General features: G+C 40.3%; 1 protein-coding gene across 1 annotated transcript in view; it reads right to left on the minus strand.

Annotated features, from left to right (window-relative positions):
* Nucleotides 1–2,768: 2,768 nt before the first annotated feature.
* LOC116612520 overlaps nucleotides 2,769–17,357 on the minus strand; it is a 68,149-nt gene continuing 53,560 nt past the window's right edge. Inside the window, exons 6-10 of the mRNA XM_048727293.1 lie at nucleotides 7,175–7,262; nucleotides 5,826–6,188; nucleotides 4,334–4,735; nucleotides 3,605–3,711; nucleotides 2,769–3,104 (exon numbers count right to left, since the gene is read on the minus strand). Of these exons, the coding sequence (XP_048583250.1) occupies nucleotides 2,769–3,104; nucleotides 3,605–3,711; nucleotides 4,334–4,735; nucleotides 5,826–6,188; nucleotides 7,175–7,262 (1,296 nt within the window). The remainder of the gene's footprint in view (nucleotides 3,105–3,604; nucleotides 3,712–4,333; nucleotides 4,736–5,825; nucleotides 6,189–7,174; nucleotides 7,263–17,357) is intronic.

The following is a 17,357-nucleotide window of genomic DNA, read 5'->3' on the forward strand; positions in this document are numbered from 1 at the left end:
AACATTAAAAAAGAACCTAAACTACTGATCCCCGCAGATAAAACCACAAACTTCTACAAACTAGAGCCAGCTACCTACAAGAATCTCCTAGAAAAAGAAATAAACAAGTCCTACAAAAAAGCACCCTCCGAAACAACGCAATCTGTCCACGAGAAAAACAAAGAGATCGCTACAAAACTGGATTTAGACGATAGAATGGACACCACAGCCAACAAGCAAGCATTTGATGTTACGATGGGGAGCTTCGATGGCGCAGAAACCTGTGAACTTGTAGGCAACTTCCTTCTCTCCCAACTTCAGGACCTCAATATGAACGTAGGACTCTACCGCGACGACGGACTAGCCATCACCAACGCCACACCCAGAGCCACCGAAAACCTAAAAAAGGAGCTATGCCGCATCTTCAACAACAACGGACTCCGAATCACCATTGAGGCAAACAAACAAGTTGTCAATTTCCTAGACGTCACCCTCGACCTAAAACGTAATGCACACCAGCCTTATACAAAGCCGAACTCCTCGCTACAATATGTCCACCGTGAGAGCAACCACCCGCCCTCCATCACCAAGAACATCCCTGCTGGTATCAACAGACGCCTATCTGCCCTATCTTCAGACCAAGCCTCCTTTGACCAGACCGCGCCGCCTTACCAGAAAGCACTCGACGATAGCGGATACAACTACACGCTACGCTACGATCCCAACACCGTAACCAACCAAAAAACCCGCAAACGCAACAACATCCTATGGTACAACCCGCCCTTCAGCAAGAACACCAGCACCAACATCGGCCACAGATTCCTCACCCTGATAGACAAGCACTTCCCGAAAGACAACCACCTCCGTAAAATCTTCAACAGAAACACCATCAAAATCAGTTACAGCTGCATGAACAACACCAAACAGATCATCGACAACCACAACAAGCGCATCATCACCGCATCGTCGGCCACCGAGATCGCCAACTCCGCCCCTACCACTACCAACAACAAGACATGCAACTGCCGACAGAAAGACACCTGCCCTCTAGACGGAAACTGCCTACAGACATCTGTTATCTACCAAGCTACCGTAACTCGAAAAGACAACAACACCTCGGAAACATACGTCGGGCTCACTGAAAACAGCTTCAAGACCAGGTACAGAAACCACACCGCATCATTCCGACACGCCAAACACAGAAACTCCACCGAACTCAGCAAACACGTCTGGACTCTCAAGGACAACATGATTGAGTACTTTATTTCATGGTCCATTCTTTCTTCCCACCCCGCCTACAACATTACCACTAAGCGTTGCAACCTCTGCCTCAAGGAAAAGCTGACGATCATCTGCCAACCCAAACTATCAACTCTAAATAAACGCAATGAACTCGTGTCCTCGTGCCGCCACAGAAACAAAGCCCAATTATAATTTTTATAATTGGGCACCAGCCGCATTAAGAAATAGCATAGCTAATCGAGCTTAAGCGGCTAGGTCAAGCGGAAAATTGCATGGGTAAACAACATGATACATCAATATAATATCAATACAAACAGAAACGAAAAACAGACGACAATAGATGCACGCACAAGAACAAAACACGCACAAGCAAGGGGAGGTCGATTATAGGGATCATTTATATATAGGAGAGAATCTTAAGTTTGTAAATTACAACAATAATAGAGTTAGCTTTTGTAACGATCTAAAAGAGAGCTGATCATTAGTGTCTTGAAACTGGAGCGAGATTCAGATCTCGCTATATTTCGCTATATTTATATATATATATATATATATATATATATCTCGCTATATTTATATTAATATTAATATTAATATTAACGACGATGACGACGACGATATTAATATTAATATTAATAATAACTTTAATATCAATAACATATCAAACTATTTATCGGTAATTTCCTTACTAGTTACACTCGGGCTCTCTCATCAGAAAACATTTTGATCGAGCGTATAACGCGCAGTTATAGAAAAATCAAATCAGGATATCTCGATGGCATAGACTCAAACTAGAGGAATACTCTACCACCGATAACATGACAGATACCGGGATTCTTTTTCGCCATAAAATGTAGCTCTGCTAAGTGGGCTTCGGTTTCGCGGGGTCTGTTTGATGCGCTTTAATAGCAAGACCCTAAAACAACTACAGTGAGCTTGCTTCTGCGTACGTACGGCTATAACTATTCCAATATTCTTACGATTGCCAAGATCTTTACATCAAATTAAAGTCACATATAAGGGGGGGGGGGATCTTTTTCGTGGGGTCTGTTTGATGTGCTTGTTTATGGGTAAGCATAAATATAAACATGTCGTTGTTCTAGTTCTAGGATGGAAACGCAACCTACGTAATTTTCCAATATTTAGTCTAATACTAGTAGTGCAAAAGCAAGTACAAGAGATCACGATTGTTTGATTTTCTTGCGCTTGTCTTGACCGATCTACACTTGTGCTTCGCTTACGTTTGTGGCAAAAGCAAGTACAAGAGATCACGATTGTTTGATTTTCTTGCGCTTGTCTTGACCGATCTACACTTGTGCTTCGCTTACGTTTGTGGCAAAAGCAAGTACAAGAGATCACGATTGTTTGATTTTCTTGCGCTTGTCTTGACCGATCTACACTTGTGCTTCGCTTACGTTTGTGGCAAAAGCAAGTACAAGAGATCACGATTGTTTGATTTTCTTGCGCTTTTCTTGACCGATCTACACTTGTGCTGCGCTTACGTGTGTGCCTGCATCCTATAGGGAAAGCTAACCTTAAATTACTATTCATTTGTTCAACTCGCACAAACTAATAAACCCTTCAACACAAACTCCCACCTTACCATATGTCTGCACGGTTACTCGGCAGAGAATCAGGGTAGCATTTGCACCATCTAACATAATCATGACGTTGCGGCCTCTGATTGGATAACACCCAGCTTTGAGCCAATCAGTGATTCCATAAAGCATGACGTCACCACAGCGCTGAGTACGTGACCCTTGAATGACGAGGACTTCCATAGTTGAGGGTCCCACCTTACAACAACTCTTGTTACTTGTTATCTCAACAGCAAAAACATACATCGAACTCAACAAGTCAACGCTCCACCAGGGGCTGGAAGCCTGGAAAAGAAAAGAGATGTCATGACCGAGAAGTGTAGAAGCCCGGTCGTAAGGCCTAACAGGATTGGCTGGATTAGCTTATTGTTCTATTGTATTCCCAATGTCGTTAAATCTTCTGATAACTTCTACATGACCCTCATGACCACGCATTATCATACACACATGTTATGAGATTGATCATTGAGTACTCAAATTTGATAGTCACTACAAGTGTTGGTCACGTAACTTAGTCTCACAAGTATATCATGGTCACGTGACCATGATATTTGTGTGAGACTATGACTTTTGCGTGACTATTGCCTTTGCGTGACCAAAGTGTTTGAGTGACTTTTTCTTGAGTATTGCTTTTGCGCGACTGGATATTCGCGTGTGAATTTGACTTTTACGTGATTATTGCCTTTGCATAACCAGGATATTCGCGTGACTACGACTATTGCGAGACTATTGCCTTTGCGTGACCAGGATATTCGGGTGACCATGACCTCTGTCCTAGTTTATACCTTCGTGTAGAAGCAGGTATTAGGGAAGCCGTCAACGGCGAATGATGATCTAGTGGAGTTGCTCTGTTCAGCGGAGCTGTTTGTTGGTTTCTTGGCAGCCATGTCCACTTCACAAATAGACAAAACCGTAAAATGAAACACTTTTACATTTACATGGCAAATAACAACGTGTGCTTGATATAAGTATAAAGAGCCAAATCAGGCAAGTAGCGAGGCGCAAACATATATATATGGAAAAAGCATAATATTTGAAAGACCTTCACTAAGAAATGACGGCTCCTATGCCCGCACTTGTTTGAAATTACGAGACCTGGGAACATTTTGCTTCAAAATCTTTCTAATCTCCATTTCCTATCTTTCCAGTTCTCAGAGAAGATTGAAAATTTAGTTCTTTTTGAACTATTCATGTATTAAAAACACATCGAAATTTACCCAATCTGTTTCTTACAAAGTATCTAGCGGGAATAACGACCAAAGCCCCTAACGGCCCATTTTGATCCCTGACCTCGGCTTAATGCGCGTGTCGCCAAGAGTTGGGAGAAGATGTTCAATTTCTAGTGAATATAAGGTAAACGCAGCTGATTAGCTTTTCCGTCCGTGCTTCTTTACATAATAGCCTGATCTGTGAAAACGCCCAATCAACATAGAACCCCGAACCCCCCTCCCCTATCCTTTCAGCCGCACTCCTCCGCCAATAGAACCATTTAAACCACTAAAAACTCTGCTTACCTGAATTCCGTTGACAGATGAAACCAGTCAGCAATGAGCACGCATGCAAAACAAGTCCCGGATGTACCTTCGTCAGGCCTGCGCATAATGGCTCGTCGCCAGTCTTCGGGTACCCACTTTTCCAAAGTCTACTCTGTACTGTTTTACCGTTTACCCACGTCAAGTTTTGTGTTACATTAGTCACGGTGTTACGCATTCCTACATGGAATGGTGCCCGTGCAGCGATAGTTTCGAGGATCTTAGAGATGTCAGAGAGTGCTTTGCTGTCGCGTATTATCGCAAGATCGCCACCGATTCGCAGACATTCGACTCGAGCGCTAACCCAAGTTCTCTTGTCGTTCACGTAGAATCGGAGACAGCCCGAGGATCCCGAACTTATCCATCCGGGAAAACATGTGTGATCTACAAAACATTACAAACAGAAATATATTACATTTAAACTTACATTAAGCTCAAGCTATTTTTTTTTGGCCAAGTGTGCAGTTTGATAAAAAAACAAACAATGTATCTATTGCCACAAATCAAAGTTAGAAAACCACACAAGCCACACCAGCCTTAGAAGCGGATTCAGAATTTTACGAAGGAAGGGGGGGGGATTATAGGATTAGAGGGTCCGGACGCTGTCCCTCAACAAAGTATTCACGGGTAGCTGTGCAAATTCCATATTAACAGAAATAGGATTCGACAAGAGACTTTTCAGAAAACATCGCGTCAATAAGTGCGCGCGTGGCTTTGCCGGGGGGGGGGGGGGGGGGGGGGGGGGGGCTTCACTGGTAAAGTGATACGTAATCTCGTCGGGAAATTCGAGAAAAAGATACAAGCACATAAAAAAAATTACTACCCTTAAAAATACCCGAGAATAATTATCGACTGTAAAATACCAAAACGCGGTTTCCAATTGTTTATCAAAGTCACGAAGGACAAACTGTCAAAATGCTTTGCTTAGAACTCGAAAGTATTAAATGATAACACTGACAGGCCCGTACCCAGGGTTTTTCTTGGGAGGTGCGGAATTCGAAAAGGTGGACCTAATTTTTCCGGGGGGGGGGGGGGGGGGGGTTCTCTGATAAAAATCTGACCACCACCGAAAGAACAAAAACACTCCACTCCATCTCCACGGGACGCTTATTGTCGGGATTGGCTACAAGCAAGAGTGATCTAGCTTGTGCTTTATAGTTTTGTCTACAAATAGCACGTCTATTATTAACCGAAAGTGGACCTTCGGCCGTTGTGTAGGGGGGGGTGCCTTCGCACCCCCTGCACCCCCCGTGGGTACGGGCCTGACTAACTCGTAGCGCCTCTTTCTGCGAACCCTATAAATACAATTTCTAATAGAAAAGCCAAGCTTCTCATATATTCCGTAAAAATACCTGAGGCCAATTTTAACTCTTAAAGTTACGACGAGCATCCCTATGAGGTCGCCATGACATCAGGGTTGCCATCAGTCCATTACTATAATAAGCAAAAGCTTACCATCTATTGAACTACTTACCCTCTATAACTTGGACATTTATGGATAGCACACGTGCCTCACTGCAACATCCTTCGTACTCTCCCCTCGCTAAAAAAATCTGCTGAGCTTTACCACTTCGTGTGACGGCAAAAACAGGTCTTGAGTGATTTAGAGATCCAGTATATTCGTAAAAGAAGTCCACAGGAACTCCGTCAATATTACTGAAGTCTGTCCGTAGAACATCGTATCCATTGCCATAATAAACATAAAACATTCGCTCATTCAGGTTGCCTGTGGTTCGACGAGCCAGGAACGAAAACTGGTAAAACCAGTGATCTCTCTGAGGCTCGGTATTGATTCGGTAGATTCCGTTAGTCGAGTAAACGTGAAACAGTCTTGTATCTGTATGAAAAGCAAAGTATATAAAAAGTCCGGGCTTTTCTAACAGAGCATTGGAGATTGATCTTCACGCTCGTGGCTGCGAAAGAGCCTTGATCAAAGATAAATTATTCATTTTATTGTGCTACATCATCAAAGTCGGGCATTTGCGGGTTTTATTTTCAGCAGCAACTAGTTGAGATCATGCGTAGCTGGCGGAATATCCTTTTACTGAAAGGCTGTTCAGGCGCAAGAGGGCCCCTGCCCAACTCCTTGGGCGCAACTGAATTTTAGACCCCGCACTGCGTGGCGAATAACTAGCCTGCTAAACAAATTAGCGCCGTCAAACGAATAAACAGCTCCGAATCAAACGAGACCGCCAGTTACGTAGGCTAACAAGTAATTCCCATAAGAAGTGATCTTGTTGGATGGAATCTGAAGGGATGGAAACTGGATGGATAGAATCTGAATGGATGGAATATGGACAGGGGCTCATAAGTAGGGGCAATCAACTTCCCCACATTCTGGTACTATATAGGTGTCACGGCGTTTCCTAGGATCAGGCTACTTTTCGGTACTTTGACATTTGTTGCTCTATTTTTTATATGAATCCAACCCATCCTACGACTTTCAATTCTAGCTTGCAATTCTTTTGGTAAACAAACAAAACCGACGGATGATATGAAAAAATATTCTTTATAACTGCAATTTGCGCGTGAGGCCTCACGTCACTCGCGCGCGCGACCATCGTCAACGTAACTGATTGGCCCGTTCGTGCGCGCGCGTCTAAAAATAGCCTGATCCTCGGAAACGCCGTGACAATTATATAGTACAGATGATTGCCCCTACTTATGAGCCCCTGATATGGATGGATGAAACCTAAAAAGATGGATTCCGAATGTATAGAATCTGGTTGGACGGAATACGGACTGGTAAAGTCAGAATGAATGGTATGTGAATGGAAAGAATCTCGATGCGAGGAATATGGATGGATGGAGTTTTTAGATTACCTTGTGCGCATGACCCGTTCGTGAATGAAATTTCATCGATCGCTGCATCGCCCAAATACGATATTCCCTTTTTCACCTCTAGAGTAACCTTTATAAAAGAACAAACGTAATGTAGACAAGCGAATAGTAAAGATTCAAATAGATAAGTAACTTGAATAACGTGAGCGGCAAACTGCACTACACCTTGATAATGTCAGGTCAAGAAAAAAGAGAAGTAAATAATAAGCCTAGTAAAACCTGTTGTGATAAACAAAGTGAATGACAAAAAGAAATACCAACGACGAGAAGAATTTGAAGTACGACCATTTACTCATTGATGGCGGCAACAATAATTACTTATTAACCAAGCGCGAGGTCAGTACGAAGAAATATCAGACCGAGGTCTTCTATGAACGGCCCAAGCCCGCAGGCCGAGCAAAAAAGACCAAGGTATGATATTTCACAATACAGACCGAGCAAGAATAGTTAACAAAAGTTTTATTATATGGCTTTCAAAATCTAAAGTGAAGAGAAAAGAAAAGAATACTAATGTGGATTAGTTTATCGATCGAATTAAAAAAGACGGGAAAACAAGAAGCTCTCGCGCGGAAACAATATAAGACGACAACATACCAAACAGGCCTTGTAGTAAAAAAAATGTTGTTCTTAGTAGTCTGTAGTGTGAACTCGCCCTGCGTTATTGGTACTCTAGAGTTGTTTTAAAACCCGCACGGCATTGTGGGTACCTCGTATTGTGTTGACAGAGTTGGAGTGCATTAAAGTTATTGTTGTTGTTTCGTAGCGTTTTCCTCTCTTGCCTGGTTTTCGGCCATCACATCTAGTGTCAGGAGTTTAAAGGAGAGTTTTTGAAGAGTTTTAGTTTGAGAGATAGGCTCGTTTGTACCGGTGCCTGATGTATGAAAAGCAGACGACGAGCCTTTCAGTGTTTACACCGCAAGATTCGGGGCCATTTCAACAGCAAATAAATGAGATAAGAGATAAGTCTTTCATTGCCATAACGCCCTGAGACGCCTGTAAAATATAGGCTCAACTCCAAAACGTCAAAAATGCAAACTAAACTTCACCAGACCCAGATACTCATAGATTCATCCAAGGCATAGACATTTGTGGTATTTTATTAGCATTTGGAAAAATGTGAGAACATGCAAACAATGATCATAGCAAGGCTCTTTGAACAAAAATTTTATTTAAAACATTAAATAGGCTTTGCTATTACTATTTATTGAATTATAAAGAAATGAATCTAGATTTTATTTATTGCAAATACACAAAAATTATTTGTATTAGTATCTATAAGAATCCAAGAAAAAAATTAGATTTATTTATTATTTATTGAATGATAAAAAATCCATTGAATTATATTATTTCATGATTTGAATATACAAAGCATACGAGATGATCTATTTTTATTGAATAAACACACTATTGCTAAAGTATTGTATCTTGCTAAATCTACAAGGTTCCTACAACCTTTTTATAGTTTCTTCTAGCATCCCCTGTGAAACTAACATGGTTTCTACAAACTTCCCAAGTGAAATCTACACGGTTTCTACAAACTTCCCCAGTGAAACCTACACGGTTTCTACAAACTTCCCAGTGAAATCTACACGGTTTCTACCAAATTCCCCAATAAAATCTACAAAGTTTCTACAAACATCCCCTGTGAAACCTACACAGTTTCTACATCCTTTCTAGGTGAAATCTACACTGTTTCTACAAGCATTCCCTGGAAACCTACACGGTTTCTACATCCTTTCTGGATGAAACCTACACGGTTTCTACAACTTTTCTGGGCAAAATCTACACGGTTCCTACAACCTTTCTAGGTAAAATCTACACGGTTTCTACAAACATTCCCTGGAAACCTACACGGTTTTTACATCCTTTTTAGGTGAAATCTACACGGTTTCTACAAACATTTCCTGGAAACCTACACGGTTTTTACATCCTTTCTGGGTGAAATCTACACGGTTTCTACAAAGATTTCGGGTTACGTATGCCATGTTCTACACGATATTTACATTATCTCTACAACGTTTCTACACGATCCGATATTCGCGTGGAGTTTAATTAACACACAATCTACACATTTTCTAAACGATTTCTTAAAAATTTACACACTATGTAGATGTACAATGAACATGGAAATTTATTCTACAGTATCGTTACAAGGCTTCTACATGTTTTTTACATACTTTCGCAAGAAGTATAATTTTCCAGTAAGCAAGAAGTCTGCACGCGTTCGATTCTAATGGAATCGGAATTTCTTCTCCGTAGTAGAAGAAGACGGCAAAAAGCATCTTCTCTTTCAAGGAGAGGCAGTTATGAAAAGTTCGAGGCTCGACAATGTTGTGGAAAAGGAATTTGCTCTTTGTATTGTCCGATTATGATTATTTTTTGTTCATAATTACTTCTTCGGTGACATCACATGACTATCCCCCTTGACACCTACATGACATCCTCCAAGTTTGGTTGTTTGAGGATGTTTCTATCCTGAGATATGAGTATCTCCGTTTTAATGACGTCATCGATGACGTCACACCTCACATTACTATTTATGCACCCCCCTTGAAACCTACATGGCATTCTCCAAGTGTGGTTGCCCGACGATGTTTCTATCCTGAAAAATGAGAATTTTCGTTTTAATGACGTCATCGATGACGTCACACCTAACATGACTGTTTATGCACCTCCCTTTGACACCTACATGACATTCCCCAACTTTGGTTGTCCGACGATGTTTCAATGATGAGATATGAGTGTTTTCGTCCTTAGCTAAATTTATGGTTATTACATTAAGCGTCGAGTGTTCTTACATTAAGCGTTAAGACCGTTATTACATTAAGCGTTGAAAATGTTTTACATTAAGCGTTAACTGTGTTATTACATTAAGCGTTGAATTTTTTTTACATTAAGCGTTAGCTGTTTTACATTAAGCGTCGATTTGTTGTTACATTAAGTGCACCAGTCCTTTAAACTCAACTGAGGAGTTCCAAATACGAAATTTCAAAATCGCCCAAAATTGGTTTAAAGTTAGCCCCTGGTTCTCTTATCATGGTAAAAAAGTTTGAGTTACATACAATAAATATTTTTCGAGAAAAACTGAATTTACGATTTTGCCTATCAAATCGCCGATTTGGGGGCATTTTTCACCTTGCGTAAAAAAATCGCAAAATATTCTTTAAATATATGCGGAATTAAAAATAGCAATACAGATCCTTAGAAAGGAGTTGATAAGGTATAAATCGAGTGGTTTCTTCACTTTTTCCGACAAAAAAAGGATATTTTATTGCTGTCTAAACATGTCAATAAAAAATGTAGACTTGAGTAATAGTCTAAATTAGGGGCTTATAAAACCGATGGTACATGGATTTTCGCAGAAATTTTGCACTTTGAGCAAAGATTGGTGTTATTTCTTTCGATTCAGCAGATAAAAAATTGGGGGAATCAAATTCCCGAATTATAATGAAGCCGAACGCAACCCCATGTCAAGCTCAAATAACACGCGATTTTCTTGACAGCCGTCTTTATTAGATAGACCTACCTGTTTGTACGGGAGACAAATCACAGAAAATAAACTCTATCCTTGCTGTATACTAATTTTAGATGCTGTATAATATTGGAAGTTACTGCAAGTCAATAAAGACATTACAATGAAAAATAATTGCTATTTTGTACAGACTTCAGTTCAGAACGCCTGCCGGAATGGCAAACTTTGAAGGATTTGTTTGGGTTTTAAAGTTTCTTTACGCTTCATTGAAGTAAAAGATATTCAAGCACATCAGTTCTTACCTTCTGTCAAGAGGTTTCTAGGGAAAAGGCCGATTTGTAAGATTAATTTCAATGTAAAGGTCAAGTACTTGAACACGGGTCAGGTTTCAAATGACAACAACTGATTAGCCGTCTGCCAGATGAGGTATCCTAATCCCCATAAGAACAGACAGTTTTGAGTCTTAGTCTTTCTTTATTAGAAACCATATTTGATAAAAAGTCGATATCATGTCTTGTTTGTCTATTTTCAAAAACATCTGATGATTTGGCAAATAACTTAGGCGTAAGAGTAAAAATCCACCTGAAATAAAAGTAAATATCCACCTGAAATCATTAATACAACTTGAAACGAAGATTAAATATTGTGAAAATGCTTCAGATTTTGCCACCCAGTTTTTATTGATTGAAATAAATAACTTTCATTAAATCCAAGATGGCGGATCCAAGATGGCGGATGCTGATGTCACATAATAATTAGCTAGAATTCGCTGGGTTTTTTTTAACTGACATCTAAATTTGGCAAAATCCTTTTTATATTCCTCTATTTTAAGCAAAAAGTAGAAAAAACATTTTTGAGAAAGATTAAATTATTACTTTAATTATAAGTCCAGTTGAAAACTTATGTTATAATATATGGATTTAGGCACAGCCTAAAAGCGGAGCCAGCATTTAACACCTTTTGTATGACTGATCGAAGTATTTTTGGGGGATCTAGGATCCTGCTCTTCACTGAGATTTATTTATTGGACCGACCAAATGGATCCAGGCCTTATTCAATAATTTAAATTATTCAGTACATCAAAGTTAAATAACACAATTCCTGGTGTAAATATGGCTGTCAAAGTCTTAAATTCTTATTTCCCCACCATAGAAGTTCCATTATGAATATTTTTTTTAATCAAAACAATACTCCGACAAGCTTTGCCCTTGTGCAGAATATGTCATGGATGTAACAGCATTTTAAAGATTCCAAATAATATATTGAGACCGTTTAAACGCCATATTTTTATTCAGAAAAATGTCTGGAAATTAAAATCCACAAATGTGGATTTTTTCTCCTTTCTTGCATTACATATTTGTGCACTCACTATTTACCATATAGTGGCCTTGTTTTTGGTGGCCTACTCCAAAATAAATGCAATGGAGAAAAAATAATTCGATTTTGGAAGCAAATCCTAAAAAAATACATCTAAGACATCACTGACAGTGCTAAAATGCTAACTTCGGATTTCAAACCAAACCCTTTCATTGATCTATGATCTGTTGTTTGAAAAAGAACATGGTTGTTGCTAGTGTTATATAGTTTAAGTATCTTGCCCTAAAAAACCCTTCCCCTCATAAAAGTTCCATTAATGTATATTTGTAAAGCTACATTCTGACAAGCTTTGTCCTTGCGAAGAACAAGTAATGGATGAAACAGGATTTCAAAGATATTATATAGTGTCAGACACAGTTTTAGATAAGAAGCAATACTGAAGTTTTCATGTACCATTTTAAGTGGTGATTTCCCATCCTCATGGGAATTGATATCTTCAAATATTAACTACTTACTAACAAAGAAGGAGGTCATGCCGGGAAATATCAAACTGAGGCTTTGGCGTATCGAACGAGGCTTTGGAAGGTCGATGCGCCAAAGCCAAGGTTTGATCGTATCTTGAATGTGTATACGTTAAGCTGGTTATGCAGCTAAATTCCTAGTGATTTGTCGTTTTTCTTCGTATGAAGAGACGATTTGCTTTCGTTTTTAAACTTTCAGCAAACTCAGAATACAACATTTTAGGTCCATTTTCTCATCATATGTATTTTTTCTTTCAATTGACAACGGATATAATGTGAGTTTAAGGTTGGGGAGTTTAGTTTAGGGTTCCAAAATATGTAAAGAATTTTTCGCGCGATTCAAAAGCAGAATCACGCGCTCTATAAACTAAGTATTATAATCGGAGTTGAAATCAAATTTTAAAATAATACCACTAGACTTTTCGCCCCCAATTTCATTAACTAGCAAACTTAGCTAGTATCTGAATTCCCGATTCGTAAATAGATTTCCGTAAATACTCAACTGATGGTCATCATTACGAAACACATTCCGCGTTGTGAGCACATTCGCATGGTTTATGCGCCAACAAAAATACATCTATATGTTTAAAAGCTTTATTATTGTCAATTTAGTGAACCTATGGGATAATAAAGAAGAATGATATTTTTGATTATTTTTGATTTTGATTAAATATTATTGTAATAAGTACAGAAAATTTTATTTCAAAGAAAAGTGTTGTCATTCTCGGATCGGATAGCGGGCTTATTACGGCAATAAATGAGTCTATAATATTAGGCAGTTGAAGAGAGTACATTGTAAAGAAAATAGCCAATAAACGTCTAAAAATATATGGATATGATATTAGAATAATATGGATCGTTACTTTATTTTTAGGGGATAAAATTCGATCAAATTTGTTTCAACTACGCTGTTAAAACATGGAAACAAGATACAACTAGTACTTGGCGCACTTTCGAATCTTTTCGTTACTTTGCTTTGTTGTCACTAAAAATCCTAAGCTCGGAATAGGAGTTTTTTAAGGCAGGAATTGAAGTCAACATTCAAACTCCGATGATAATACGTAGTTTTATAAGAGCGCGCGATTTTGCTTTTGAATCGCGTGAAAAAAAAAGCTCTTAACATATTTTGGAACCCTAAACTAAACTCTCTCAACCTTAAACTGACACATATTATTTGTCAATTGAAAGCAAAAATACATATGATGAGAACATGGACCAAAAATATTGTATTCTGCAAACCGAGTATCGTCTCCTATGCGATTACTCGCTCCACGGCTGAGCGCCCCCACTTGTCAAAGAGTTTGATGGAAAGACAAAAGGTATATATATATATATATATATATATATATATATATATATATATATATATATATATATATATATATATATATAGTGTTGGTTTGAGAAAAATACAAACTACATAGGTTTACCTACAGGTCTGTTTCGTGGTTGCCCACTCATCAGGGGATTTAATGAGAATATTCCTACCATCGTATATATACTATTAACATTGAAATTTACATGATAATAGACTGATAGTTTTAGCTAAGGCGGTAAGAGGAACAATAGCGAGTTACATTAAATATGCGGGGCGAAAGCTAACCGTGCGGAACGTGTGAAAAATTGATAGCGCGAAAATTTAACGGTGACGGGATCAACAGTTCTAATTGTTTCGTAGCAGGGCTTTGTTTCTGTGGCGGCACGAGGACACGAGTTCATTGCGTTTATTTAGAGTTGATAGTTTGGGTTGGCAGATGATCGTCAGCTTTTCCTTGAGGCAGAGGTTGCAACGCTTAGTGGTACTGTTGTAGGTGGAGTGGGAAGAAAGAATGCGCCATGAAATAAAGTACTCAATCATGCTGTCCTTGAGAGTCCAGACGTGTTTGCTGAGTTCGGTGGAGTTTCTGTGTTTGGCGTGTCGGAATGATGCGGTGTGGTTTCTGTACCTGGTCTTGAAGCTGTTTTCATTGAGCCCGACGTATGTTTCCGAGGTGTTGTTGTCTTTTCGATTTACGGTAGCTTGGTAGATAACAGATGTCTGTAGGCAGTTTCCGTCTAGAGGGCAGGTGTCTTTCTGTCGGCAGTTGCATGTCTTGTTGTTGGTAGTGGTAGGGGCGGAGCTGGCGATCTCGGTAGCCGACGGTGCGGTGATGATGCGCTTGTTGTGGTTGTCGATGATCTGTTTGGTGTTGTTCATGCAGCTGTAACTGATTTTGATGGTGTTTCTGTTGAAGATTTTACGGAGGTGGTTGTCTTTCGGGAAGTGCTTGTCTATCAGGGTGAGGAATCTGTGGCCGATGTTGGTGCTGGTGTTCTTGCTGAAGGGCGGGTTGTACCATAGGATGTTGTTGCGTTTGCGGGTTTTACGGTTGGTTGGACCAGGTACAGAAACCACACCGCATCATTCCGACACGCCAAACACAGAAACTCCACCGAACTCAGCAAACACGTCTGGACTCTCAAGGACAGCATGATTGAGTATTTTATTTCATGGCGCATTCTTTCTTCCCACTCCACCTACAACAGTACCACTAAGCGTTGCAACCTCTGCCTCAAGGAAAAGCTGACGATCATCTGCCAACCCAAACTATCAACTCTAAATAAACGCAATGAACTCGTGTCCTCGTGCCGCCACAGAAACAAAGCCCTGCTACGAAACAATTAGAACTGTTAATCCCGTCACCGTTAAATTTTCGCGCTATCAATTTTTCACACGTTCCGCACTGTTAGCTTTCGCCCCGCATATTTAATGTAACTCGCTATTGTTCCTCTTACCGCCTTAGCTAAAACTATCAGTCTATTATCATGTAAATTTCAATGTTAATAGTATATATACGATGGTAGGAATATTCTCATTAAATCCCCTGATGAGTGGGCAACCACGAAACAGACCTGTAGGGAAACCTATGTAGTTTGTATTTTTCTCAAACCAACACTATACACCGCTCTACTTTCGAGTATTGAGCACTTTCTATGAAAGCCTTCAACCATCATTTTATCCAGACTCCAAGTTTTTCTTGTTGAGCACTCTAAGGCTACTCATTATGGAAAAATTCCACATCAACTACTCAACGAAGAATATTCCCCTACCATCTCGCAGTGATTACCTCCAACGCCTTATTGAAAAAACCGAACACTTTTTACGCCGAATGCGCTGGAAAGCACACTTCTTCCTAAACACAGACACCGCCTCGACCTCCAAAGAAACCTATGGATTCCGCTCAACCAAAAATCCGCCTCCTGTAGAAGAACTGAAAGAGTTCGAAGAAGACATGTTAAAAATGATCCAGTCAGTAAAATTCAAGAACCTGAACACTCCTTTCCTGGGCAAGCTAAAAGAAGACACCGACAACATTAAAAAAGAACCTAAACTACTGATCCCCGCAGATAAAACCACAAACTTCTACAAACTAGAGCCAGCTACCTACAAGAATCTCCTAGAAAAAGAAATAAACAAGTCCTACAAAAAAGTACCCTCCGAAACAACGCAATCTGTCCACAAGAAAAACAAAGAGATCGCTACAAAACTGGATTTAGACGATAGAATGGACACCACAGCCAACAAGCAAGCCTTCATAACTCTTAAAGACCATAAGCCGAACTTCGCTAACAAACCTACCTGCAGACTCGTCAACCCCACAAAACCCGAAATCGGAAAAATCAGCAAAAAGATCCTCGACCGTATCAATAGCGTAATTGCAAAGAAACGAAACTTCAACCAATGGAAAACCACTAAAGCCGTCATTGACTGGTTCAAGGCTGCCGAAAACAAACACCAACTAAACTTCATCTGTTTTGACATTGTAGAATTCTACCCATCTATCAGCCAAGACCTACTATCAAGAGCACTCGACTTCGCCTCCAACTATGACGAAATCACCCCTGATGAAAAAGAGATCATAACCCACTCCAAGAGCTCCTTCCTGGTCCACAACCAAACACCCAGGCAGAAGAAAGGAAAACACGATATTTGATGTTACGATGGGGAGCTTCGATGGCGCAGAAACCTGTGAACTTGTAGGCAACTTCCTTCTCTCCCAACTTCAGGACCTCAATATGAACGTAGGACTCTACCGCGACAACGGACTAGCCATCACCAACGCCACACCCAGAGCCACCGAAAACCTAAAAAAGGAACTATGCCGCATCTTCAACAACAACGGACTCCGAATCACCATTGAGGCAAACAAACAAGTTGTCAATTTCCTAGACGTCACCCTCTACCTAAAACGTAATGCACACCAGCCTTATACAAAGCCGAACTCCTCGCTACAATATGTCCACCGTGAGAGCAACCACCCGCCCTCCATCACCAAGAACATCCCTGCTGGTATCAACAGACGCCTATCTGCCCTATCTTCAGACCAAGCCTCCTTTGACCAGACCGCGCCACCTTACCAGAAAGCACTTGACGATAGCGGATACAACTACACGCTACGCTACGAACCCAACACCGTAACCAACCGTAAAACCCGCCCTTCAGCAAGAACACCAGCACCAACGTCGGCCACAGATTCCTCACCCTGATAGACAAGCACTTCCCGAAAGACAACCACCTCCGTAAAATCTTCAACAGAAACACCATCAAAATCAGTTACAGCTGCATGAACAACACCAAACAGATCATCGACAACCACAACAAGCGCATCATCACCGCACCGTCGGCTACCGAGATCGCCAGCTCCGCCCCTACCACTACCAACAACAAGACATGCAACTGCCGACAGAAAGACACCTGCCCTCTAGACGGAAACTGCCTACAGACATCTGTTATCTACCAAGCTACCGTAACTCGAAAAGACAACAACACCTCGGAAACATACGTCGGGCTCACTGAAAACAGCTTCAAGACCAG

The sequence above is a fragment of the Nematostella vectensis genome, chromosome 5 (assembly GCF_932526225.1).
Source record: "Nematostella vectensis chromosome 5, jaNemVect1.1, whole genome shotgun sequence".
In the NCBI taxonomy this organism is placed as follows: Eukaryota; Metazoa; Cnidaria; class Anthozoa; order Actiniaria; family Edwardsiidae; genus Nematostella; species Nematostella vectensis.